The sequence below is a fragment of the Acipenser ruthenus genome, chromosome 11 (assembly GCF_902713425.1).
Source record: "Acipenser ruthenus chromosome 11, fAciRut3.2 maternal haplotype, whole genome shotgun sequence".
NCBI classification, from domain to species: domain Eukaryota; kingdom Metazoa; phylum Chordata; class Actinopteri; order Acipenseriformes; family Acipenseridae; genus Acipenser; species Acipenser ruthenus.
Window position 1 is genome coordinate 10,324,253 of NC_081199.1, and position 12,613 is coordinate 10,336,865.

General features: G+C 40.3%; 1 protein-coding gene across 3 annotated transcripts in view; it reads right to left on the minus strand.

Moving 5' to 3' along the window:
• The window catches only part of LOC117426928 (tetratricopeptide repeat protein 28-like), a 435,334-nt gene that overhangs the window by 72,951 nt on the left and 349,770 nt on the right, over positions 1–12,613 (minus strand). For all 3 annotated transcript variants that reach the window (XM_059033326.1, XM_059033325.1, XM_059033327.1), the window contains one exon: positions 913–2,254. In XM_059033326.1, the coding sequence (XP_058889309.1) occupies positions 913–2,254 (1,342 nt within the window). The remainder of the gene's footprint in view (positions 1–912; positions 2,255–12,613) is intronic.

The following is a 12,613-nucleotide window of genomic DNA, read 5'->3' on the forward strand; positions in this document are numbered from 1 at the left end:
CTGAATGATTCTACACACCATAACATAGTAAGGGAAATATAAAAAAGAAATACAAATAATATCTGAAGCTTCGACTCTTTAAAACTAGCAGGAAACGGCATAGTTGTGCATTTTAGAAATGTGCAAAATACTAAAACACACTGAATTACTCCCACATGGATGTTGAGTAATGCACGAACAATTATTAATTAACAAATAACATTGTCTGTGCAACACACTTGAAAATTGATGAGTCCATTGTTTCAGTTAAATTAAAAGTATCAGAAATAAACAACATCAAAATACCAAATTACTTGTACAAGTATTAATGTTATTATTGGTATTTAAATTATGCCTAATGTGGTTACCTCTCAGTTCAATGGTCAGATGTAGATGTGTAAAGTGTTAATAAAACCATTGGCTGTTTGTACATCTTTCAATACTATTTTCATGCATAACTAATACAGTTTAATGAACAAAAAGAAACATCTGCAACATCTGCATTGTCATTATTGGAGTATGGTCACCATAGGCAACAGTACAGCACTGATCTGAAGTCTGCAGTGGGCTACACTCTTCTGGGTGGTCACCATTCCTCAATGAATACCAGCTTTTATTTATTCAGCAAAGTGGAAATCTGCTATTAAGACCAATAGTCATAACTCTGGAATACACAATCAGATCTGCTGTCTTGCCCATTGTGACTGAAACTGAGATGCAACAGGGAGGTGCAGCTGTTATATATTGTAGAATACATGTCAGGAGCTCCTTTTTTAGTTGGAGCCAAAAAGCGGTTCTCTCACAATTTTAAGCTTCATATTTGGCAGTCAATCTAATTCTTAGAATTTCAGCAGCTGCTACCCACCATTGAGTTTTTGTTTAAAACGGAATTATTATTTTACAAAAAAGAGCGTATCATTGGAAGTCACTTACCTGTGTCCATTTCCAAGCCCCCGGTAAGCCTTTGCTTGATCTTGCATGCGGTTCAGGCTTTGTGCCACAGACAGATATTGTTCATAGTACTTAATGGCTTCCTCGTAATCACCCAAGGCCTCGTAGCAATCCCCAAGATTCCCATAGCCCCTCCCTCGGTCCAACACAGCCTCATTCCCGTTCAACTGCTGGAGCATCGCCAACTGCTGCTCAAAATACCCAATGGCTTCTTCCATGACATTCATGTTCATTTTGGTGATGCCCATGTTCCCGTAGACCTGGGCCTCTATACTCGGATCTTTCAACTTCTGCCCCAGTTCTAGCTGCTCTTCGTAGCACTTAAAGGCCATAGTGTACTTCCCCAATGACATATACACAGCGGCGAGATGCCCATGTGCTTTGCATTCCCCCTGTATGTCACTCAGTTCTTGATAGACCTCCAGCTCTTGTGTGTGGTATCCCAAGGCCTTATCGTATTTCTGGATCAACCTGTAGGCAGCACCCAAGGCTGCATAAGCACTAGCCTCAAGCTTCCGTTCCTTGACCTGATGGGCCAAAGCCAGCTGCTGCTCATAAAACTTAATTGCGCCATTCACGTCTTTCTTACACACAAAGATATCCCCCAGGTTGCCAAGTGCCCGAAACCTAGCCTGTGAGTTGTTTAAGGACTGGGCCAGGGAGAGGAGGTATTTCTGGCATTCTTCTGCTTTGTTGTAGTTCCCAAGAGCCTTGAACGCTAGGCCCAAGTTGCAGTAGGCCTTTGCCTGGCTCAGTTTGTCATGCAAGTCCTTAGCTAAAGCCAGATCCTGCTCGTAGAACTTCACAGCCTCTTGGTAGTTCCTGAGGCAATAATGGGCATAGCCAAGGTTATGACAGACCTTCCCTTCACTTTCCATGTCCTGTAGTTCAGCAGGCAGCCGTAGATACTGCTCATAGTATGGCACAGCCTGAAGAAACTCCCCTCTGGAGCAGTGGAAGTTGCCCAGGTTGCTAAGGGCCCGGGCCTCACTCTGAATGTCACGCAGCTCTCTGGCAATGTTGAGGTGGTTTTGGTAGTGCTGTAAGGCTCTGTCATGGGCTCCTAAGGCCTGGTAGGCTACTGCTAGATTCCCATGCGTAGAGGCTTGCGACGCCCGGTCATTCACCTCCATGGAGATCTGCAGCTCCTGACGATGGTACTTGACAGCTTGGTCGAAGATTCCCAAAGCGTTAAAGGCATTCCCCATGTTGCCGTAAGCCCTACCTTGGGCGGCATAGTCACTGAGCTCCTGAGCGATGGAGAGATGAGTTTTGTGGAGTTTCAGTGCAGTCTCATAATCTCCTTTCATCTGGTGGATGATACCTGTACAAAGAGACAGTGTTATATGAAGATAAACACTCAAACCAATCACTCAGTAGACAAGTCAGTTGGCTGTCACTGACAGCTAAAAACTCAGTATTTTGTAAAACAGTATCAAAGTAATATGCATTTATTCTGTATTTCTTAACCTTACTATATGTTATTAAGGTTTATCCAGTGCTGTTGTATATAAGGAAATACTAACTAACTTTAATCTTATATAATGCAGCCTTGGAGAAAACCAGATGAGAATATCACGTAACTAATAAAATACAACGAATGACTAAAATCCAATACAAATATTTCTCATACCAGTTACTCTTCAAAATCAACCCCTCAATACTGTTACATTATTTTATATGCTTTGCAGCATTGTGGTTATTTTTGAAAAACAACTTTCGAACAATCTAATTAATACAAAGAGGACTGTGCTACACACAAACTCGAGTTAAACATTAAGACTTACAGCATTATAATTAATAAAGTTTTCTCTGTGCAATTTTGTCTTTCAAATGGCACATCACATGGATACTCCACAGTTTAAAAGCTTATGGAGACGAACTCACAAGGCTAAACAACCTTTAAAAAAAGAGAAATGAATACTGTACAACTAATGGATACTTATTATGGAAAATGTTTTGAGGCAACAGTGGTTGAAACATTAATCTTGGTTACTGCCATTGAGCCACTGACTCCCCTGTAATCTCCTTTCCTCCTCCCTTGCAGCAAAATGGTATGTTTAAAATAATGTGGATCAGCAATTTGCTGGCATCTGCAAAAATGACCCAATTGCTAAATTCCAGATGCATTTAGTGGGCACTAATGTGTTGGTAAAGTAAAATATCTACAGATATCTGCTTTGACCAAAATGTGTGTTTTGTACCTTTGTTAGTTCTTTTAAAACAAGTGTCATGTTTTTATATTTTTTAGCAACGGCTTAGTCAGCAACCATTAGAAACATGCTAGAAATAGCCTGAAGTGCTAGGAAGCTGTCCAGATCAAGTACCCATTCATAGCTGCAAGCACAGGGTGGGGTTTACACACAACTGTGTTCATTTTAATTATCTAAACAGAGGCAGATCTTAAAGGAACACCCTCTTATTGTCCTGTTATGTGTGCTTTGTATAATCTCTGCTGCTGTTTCTGCTTAGATCATTATGTACCAGGCTTATTAACTAGCGGGATTACTGAGTTTTACAAATAACCTAGGGGTTTGCAATGATAATTTCTGGCGCCCGCCCAGACTACAGGAGTCGCTGGTGCGCGGTGAGCCGAGGACACCCTGGCCGAGCTAACCCTCCCTCCCCCGGGCGATGCTCGGCCAATTGAGCGCCACCCCCTGGAAGCTCCCGTCCTCGGACGTCCAGACTATAGGGCACACCCTGCACTCCACACGGAGCGGCTTTACTGGATGTGCCACTCGGGAGCCCCCTGCAATGATAATTTCGATCCCATCTGCAACTGTGAGTGATGGTAGTAATGTAAAATATACATCATAAAAAGGACAGAAAATACTGTATTTTGTAAACCACCTGAGAAATTCTAAACAGATCTTGAGGCTAGAAATGTACATTTTAGCTGGAATAACTGAGACTGATAGAGAACACTTATAACAGGATATTAACAAGGTAATGCTTAAATACTCTCACCCTTTAACTCCCCCTTATAACTAAAGCAATATAAATGTAATGGTGTTGATATTAAGATCTGCAGCTGTTTATAACATTACAATAGAGCCCATCTGTATATGAACAGTCAGTCATCTACAGACATTACCAGCTGGTGGAAAATTCAATTCATTGTTGTTGCCAACTTTCACACTGATCAGCACATGTTGTGAGCCTGTTTTCATTGGTCATCTATTTAATACTTGTAGAAAACTGGGGAGAACCTGAAAATGGACATATCTACCTCATATGAACATAATAAAATTTACGAACAAGAAGAGGCCATTCAGCCCATCTGTGCTTTCCTAGCAGCTGACTGAGCTCCAAACTTAGTCAAGCTTGGTCAATGAACCCAATGATTCAGCACGTCACTAGGCAGTCCATTCCATACCATCACCACTCTGTGTGAAGAACTATTTCCTACCCTCTGTTCTAAATCTATCTCTACTTAATTTCCAACTTTCCTCTGCTTCTACAATGAAGTCTTCCCTAATTCTTCTTTGTTGTAGGCCAAGTAGAATCAGTTCACAGTGAATTCCTTTAAACCCTGGGATTAGTCTGGTTGCTCTTTTCTGGACTCTCTCCTTGGCCACAATGTCCCTTTGGTAATGTGGTGACCAGAAGCAATTCTCTAAATAAAACCTACACTACCGTCCAACAGGGACTTGAACCCTGGATCCTCACATTAAAAGTGATGCTCAAACCCTTATAAAAGTTTACCACTGTACATTTCCACATTTCCAATGCTTTTCCCATGATTTTCCATGTATATTATGCTTTACCATACCTTGTTGGGACTTACAATGCTTTTACTTTGGGAAACTTTTATAACGGACTGAGCTATCAGGGCTGTGGCTGAGCTGTCCTCGTCACTGGGGATATGGTGCCCAGAAGCAGCATGTAGTCTCCTAGTTTCACCAATAAAAGGTTGGGAAAAAGTGATGGAGTCAGTCCTATAGATATGCTTGTAAACAGCAGCATGCTGGTGTGCCGCAAGAGCGCATGGCAGCTGTATTCCCATCCCGCGAGGCAGCATGATTACCACAATGACACCGAACCACAGGAATTCTGCTCAGACACCAGCGACAGCCCCGCAAGGAAAGAGGGAATACACACCCCATCCTCCAGAGAACAAAACACATTTGCAGAGATGCATCACTTACTGGGTGGTTTAAAACAAGGAAATAAAGCAATTTAACACAGATTTTTGTTCCACACGGGTTTAAATAATTTATACACTTCCTATTTGGCTAGCTGTCCATATTTGTTTTGGTGTCTGGGGCCCTAGACACCCATGCTAAAAACTCACGGCTGTTGTGTGTGTGTGTGTTTTTTTTTAATGGAATGATATTTCAATGTGTTAAAATGTGTATAACAGAAAATATATCCTGCTCCGTAGGGTAGTACATCTAAAGTTAATAAAAAATATTGAGAAAGGTAAACATTTCTCTTTATATTTTTGGTCCCACGCAGGTCACATGACACATTCAAAGATCTTGAAAAAAACGTTTTTTTCTTTACATTTATACCGTAACTTCAGTTCACTCAACCAAACGTTAAACTGATACGGTAGACAAACATTTCAGCTAGTGCCTTCATCATTTCAGTTTTGCCTCACATTTACATACATACTGTATTAACTAATTTCTTTACGTAGAGGTGAAACTTTTTCTTTAAACAAGCATATTCAAATAAAGTCTCTTGGGGCCTAAAATACTCAATGTTGGCAGAGCTTGCAAAACCAACCAAGCTTTAAGAAACATGGGTTCATTTGCAGGTTGCTGACAAACTTTGGTTCAGTACATAATTTCCTTTAATATAAACATAAACGTGTCATACAAACTTTCTCCCTGTTTGGTGCCCTGACCCAGAATTGTGGTAATCGAAAAGTTCTTCAGACAGTTATCATGTTAGATGCCCTGTGACACCACCACCAATCACAGCCAATTCTAATGCCACTTTTGCTGGGATCTCAGCCAAGGTCCCCGCACATCTTAATCACAGCCAGACAATACAACCTTATCTATCAGTCCTTTTATGAGCTCGCAGAGCCTCCACCACTTTCTGCATCTGCAAACCTCTTCAAAGGTTTTGGCATGTTTACAAATCAGATTCACAGGCAATCAGAATAATGACTCATCCCTGCAGAGTTCCAGCTTCAAAAAAAAAAACAGATTAATGGACCATGGACAGCTTTAGTAGAGATTCATATGCAAAGTACATTAAGATGGACCGAATTAGGCGTCTGAGGTAAGGATTTGAGTTTTGATATGATACTCTCAATAACTAGTGCTAAAGAATCCCCTATCCAAGTTTCATGACAACTGGCTACACGTCTCTCTAGATAGATGTAAAACTTGAAGTGTGATGCACAGGACACACAGACAGCCTGCACGATTTCCCTGTTGCCGGGGACTTGAGTCAACTTTGAGTCTGTAATGCAAATGCAAAAAAAAAAAATACAAATGGTGTTTTTGAGGAAGCGCATTGTGTACCTCTGAACTGTGACACATGCAATTAATTTTAAATTGTCAAAGAAAAGGAACACACAACCACAAATGGTAAAATACATGAGACATTTTAGAAGTTGTTTAAGATGCCTAATTACAGCACAAAGCGGTCTCACATTTTCACACACGAGTGCCTATTGTTTCTATATCACTGATTCCTGAGCGGAAATTGAAATTCTCACACCCTGAGGTTTTCATGCAGGTAGGTATATAAATGATATACATGACAAATCTTGAGGTGTTCTAATACATTTGCACACACCTGTATGTGTCACAAAAAATAAAAACAAACTGTGGTCTCCTGTGGCTCCACTCGAGAAAACACTGCAGCCTGGAGGCCAGGGTGAGTCATGGGACCATGGTTCGAAGTTCTGATCTTGGAGGGGACCCACAAGGTGGACTGCTTTTGCCACCAGGGTTTGGCAGGGACCAGAGGTCACCCAGTGATCACCACACCTCCTCATTTAAGTGGGTTGCAGTGGTGAGGCGTCATTCTAATTAAGCAGTTCAAATTGGGTAGATAAAATTGAAAAATACATTGAACCGATCATTGGATCGACATGGTGTCATGAATCCTTATTAAGGTGCGTCTCTTTCAGAAAGCAGCGTGTGGAATCGTGTGCACAGTGTACTGATTTGACCAGCAGTGGGACGTGGGTAGAAGTTTGGGGTAGCAATGATTTACACAACAGTGCTAATATCATGTTGCTATTGCTGTTTGTTTCAGAGGTTGAAGGAAATACTGTGTTTTGCCTGTTACTACTATTGAGCTGTGAATAAAGGGAAGTCTAATTTCATTTTAAATCAGGACTTGACTGAGAAGGGCTGAGTTTGCCTAGCTGGACTGACTGCTCTGTTTACTGCAGATCTCGAGGAGCTGGACAAAGATCGCCTAACTTAATCCATGCATGAGGTTTTAAATCCTCAGCTTCCCAGTGATTTATGTCTGCATGGGCTGCATTTAATCTCAAACTAATTAAAGCCATGTCCATTAAGCAAATCAATGAACCCGCCTAGCTATCGGTGTCGTAAAAAGCTTCCAATCTCCAAAATAATAGAGTGAAACTTACTCATAACCATTAAAAAAGTGCTTATCGACCGGTGGTCTTTAAAAGCAAATGATAAAATGTGGGAAATATACACTATTAGTAGAGAGATTGTATGCTAAAATGCAAGACTTTGTGCGAAAGTAAAAACAAACTTATACATCTTATAAAACTAGCACTGAGGCATATTTTTGAGTCCTGAAATGAATCTTATAGGCTGATTGCGAACAGTTTTGTAACACAGTTGTAATGTCCCAGTACTTGTTGGAGACACCAGGTGACAATGTATGCTATTCAAAATTGTCACAAATGGGTGGGGGGTGTACTAGTTCCCTACTCTATCTTCCTAGCAGGCTACAAAACTGAGCACCAGTCATTATGACACCAGCGTTGATCCTCTTCACAACCAAGCCTCCTGTTTGGCTTTGCAACTCCTCTGATCTCCCCCTTCTTAATTCCAGACGTCATGGCCCAACCACCAACGGTGTTCTGTACTATATCTTCCAGAAAACACTGTAAACCACGGGGAGACATTTAGCAAGGGCCCCTTCACAACTAGACAAGTACAGCTAGCTGGGGATTCCTAAACAGGCCAGGCCAGAAACTAGTGCAGAAACTACAGGGGCTGGCATGACTGGACACCCCTAAAATCTGCCATGTAGTTCTGTTTGGGCTACCTTCCCAGGACTGCTACAAAACATTAAAGGAGAATATTAAGCAAAATGCAAGTACTACATTTAGCTAATGCATGCAATTCAAAAAAACTTCAGACTTCCAACAGCCACAGAGGCCTGTCGCCTTACCTCAAAACAGACTCAGCAGAGATCAAACACAAAGATTTGGAGCTGATCTGCTGCAGTGGAGTTATACTAAAGCAAAACATGTCAGGGTTATCGCTTAGAGAAAATCTCTACTAGATATGCAGGCAGCTCAACATGCCCATTAGGACTCGGAGTTTCAGCCACTTTTCGACAGCTGCTATCAATTCCGATCCCTCTCTGCAACCTCACGATTACATTTTACATCAGACTGGAAACGGAACTTTCACTAGCTTTCCTTTCTTCCTCCATCCCGTGGCATGCTGATGTCTTCCCCTTAAAAGACTGGAATTTCATTTTCCTTAGAGGAGTAAGAAACATGAGCTATTTCTTATTTATTCACAAATTCCTCCAGACAACCCTTCTTGAGTTCCAGTTTCTTACACGGAAACAATGAATATACTTTTAGTGTTGGATTGCCTAGATTTATGGGTGGAGGGAGATTTCATAACTGAAACAAGCTTTTTCTTCCAGGGTTCCAACTTTGAATTCATTGTTCTGACAGGATCATGCCAGCCCTGTCTGTAACTGGCGCTTCAAAAGAAATCCATTTACATGGACAGATACAGATAGACTGGCAGCAATTTCTGGCAGATTCAAGTACCGATATACTCAATGTGCTGCTGTACAAGAGTCCTAGTCATTTCTCTGAAGAGAGGGCTACAGCATGTACCCAGAACAAATATGGACCAGCTCCATATAAAACACAGCTTATCATTTAAACTGTCAGTCTCAATTTGAAGACTATCTGCATATCCCTTTATTGTGATCGTCTCTCAGCATTGTATCCAGTCCAATACTGTGTATTATAGCTGAGGGATTCATCTATGATGAAAGCATTCAAATGAAACTTACTACCACCTCCATTTTCACAATAATTAATGAGCAAGCAGCCATTTTATGATATATGCAACTGTAATGAATAATTCTGAGTGACGTAGCTCTAATTTGTACTGATGTTTCATATGAGCTGGGAATGTGCTTTGAACTGTTTTGAAAAGCCCAGCTCCTTATCCAAGTTGCCTGCATTTTTAACAAGCGTTCGCAATAAAGACAATGCTTTGCAGTACTTTACTGCACTGTACTTGCCTTCACATTCAAAACGCCTGTTCTGTTTTAAGTGAGTTGATTAATTTCGTATCTAAATGACCTCTGAGGAGGATTAGAAAATTGAGGAGTTAGGTGAACTCACGCTCTGATTCCTCTCTGGTGTGAAGGGGAGCCACACTCTCACTATGGTATTAAAGTGCAGTCTGAAAATGGTATTACTATGCATGGGAATACCCATTTAAGCAGGAGCGACTACATTGTATCTTTTAGAATACACTAAGACTAGTATGAAATGTAACATTAGGAAAATATAAATTAACCTTTTAAAGTGTTACAGAACCTACATATTACTTAACCTTTGCTGTATCCTCCAATATGTTTTTTTTCCCAACATATCCTAGACTGTTTTCATATCTTTATTCACACATCAGGGGTAAATCAACTAAGGAATTGCTTTTCTTCAGCTCTTACTCAGGAACTTTCAACATCGCAGTGTCTCCAGATCATGCTCCCTCCTTCAACAATGCTGGTGCTCTGGTGCCTCTAATACCATAAATTGACTTCTAACCAGACGCAGTGAAATCTCATTAAACTTGCCTTCATTAAAATGCACAATGTGTTGCATCTGATGGGATGTATGGGTCCCAAGGGCAGCGAGTAAGAAGACTATAATTCTATAATCACAATATGCATTTAATGAGCTCAGACATATCATAAACATATATTATTATATGCACTGTTACTGTGTATTGAGACTCAGGTCTTGCCCTTATGCTGAAGAGGGAAACAAAAATGAAAGCTGCATTTACAGTACTGTATTTGGAACGAACAGAGTTGTGGATGATGTCATGGAATCTTTGAGTACCATCTGCTTCTAAGAGGTCAACATGCTGTAAAAAAAAAACACACATGTCCTGTCCCACATCCAGCATGTTCTTGAGGCACATATATTGCTGGCAAACTTCCCTTCGTCCATATAACTACACTTGCCAAGGAAGCTTAGTTATCCCCCCTTAATCATACAGTATCATTCAAGGAGCAGCTGGCTATTGTTACACTTAGGATTTGCTGCTCAGCACATTTTGGTGAACATTTTGTCTTAAAAAAAGATAAATGTAGGGCTGAAGTTACTGTTGACTCACCACTGAGTGGCTGCCATCGAACTCAGTAGTCTCCATAGCAGGTCACATTTCGCAGAAACGGCTGAACTGAAAACTACCTTTTAATAAAAGATGAGTGGATAAGTAAATACTATTGATGTCTCTGGTGTTTTTTTCTCCTTACCCCCATTGGGATTACTAGTCAAATCAGAATAGATTATGTTTGACAACAGGTACTGTAGTACCAAATACAAAAGCCTGTTCTCAATTACAAGGTCTTGTGTCCTTCATGAAACAATAATGTAGCTCTTTACATAAGAACGTTTATGAACAAGCGGAGGCCATTTGACCCATCTTTGCTTGTCCAGTTATAGTAGCTGATTGATCTCAAAATCAGATAACAACAGGTAGTAACAAAAATTCGGGTCTTAAAGGATCCCAGTGATTCAACATTGTTAGGCAACCCATGCCACTCTCTGTCCCCTATCCTCTGTCCTAAGTCTCCACTTCCAACTGTTATACCAGTACATCACTTAAAATGCATATTTGGTTGCAATTTGGACACACAGCATCACAGCAATACAACTGAGAGTGAAACAGTTTAACAATAGTTTCCATATTCCATTTTGCAATCCATAAACATAACTACTTCAGGCAGTGTGGTTTGAGTGGGGATGCAAAAATACATAAACTACGTAGTATGACAATTATGCTAACTGTAATATTTGTGTGCCACTGTATAGTTCAACGATTTCCTGGAGACATGCACTAAAAACAAAGCTGTGACAGGAATGTAAATATTTGTAAACCAATATATACAAGCAGTATAGTCTTTAGGGGCCTTTGGCAAAACATGATCCTGACACAGCGCTCACAAACAGCAAAGCGATCAATACAATCTCAACCGAGGTGCTAAAGGTCAACCCTCACCTCCACATGAAAAAGCAATACAATACCATCACACTTACTCATCCTCCTTTTGAGACAGTTACATGGTTCTTTTACAAATATATATGAAAGACACTCTCTAGATAAATGTGTCCCTTAACCTATAATTTGCTTCCCTGTCGCTGATATTGACAACAAGACCACCCTCATAATGCATGATGAAGATGTGCCCTTAAGTTATGTTTTAGTATCTGCCATGCATACAGTTTGTATGTCTCCACACAAGTGTCAGTTAGTTGAAACACATTATAACCCCTCCTGTAAGCAGACATTGCTTCCTACTGCACTTCTCTACAGTCCTTATGTAAGGGTATTGCAGAATCTTAGAGTCCTGATATAGATGGCTTATTCACTGTCTTTGTTAGAAATCATTATTAATAAGGGGGAAAGTAAAACTTAAATCCATACCACGGGTCATACTGTACATGAGTGGGCTTATTGAAACTCATTGATATCTACTGACATTTTTGCAGGGCGAGAACCAGATAACTGATTGACACGATTTTTATTCTGCGGACCTCTGTTAAATATGAACTGATTCATTACATCACCCTAGTGCCTTGCTTGGAGCCTTATGTCTGTAGCTGGCTACCCAGTAATGTTTCTTGACTAAAGTGCTCCTGTTTGTATTTGTTCTGAGAAATGGCAGAATTCAATGTCTTATTGCTTTTTAATAATAACGTTTTCTCATTGTATGTCATGGTAAACGTCTGAACATTGGCAAATCTCATGATTTACTGGTAAATGTCGACATTTAACAAGAGGTAAAAATATCGGAAATCGGTTGCTGATTGCTCCTCAACAACATGATACTGTTTATGCCATATTCACAAAAGAAAGCAAAACGCTAATGTTACACATCCTTAAATAAATGCAACTGGAAGCATTATTTCAGAGTTCCAAAAAGCACTGGAGTTGCGTTACAAAACACCTTCTTCATGCAATTACTGTTTAATGATGCTGAGTCAACAACATTTAAAATGAAATTATTATCAATCTGAACATCAATACTATTAACACTCAGTCTTGTTTTATTTGTTTGTGTAAAGAACAAAGCAAGAACAACAACTAGCCAGTAATTAAAAGAATGGTGCTGCCGCCACCCCTCGCCATCCTGCCTTATCTTCATTATTCAGCAGCTGACGAATCAGCTATTAAAAGTAATTAAGCAATTCATCAAGTCTGTTTCAATTACGGGCTCATGACAGAACCAGATTCCAATC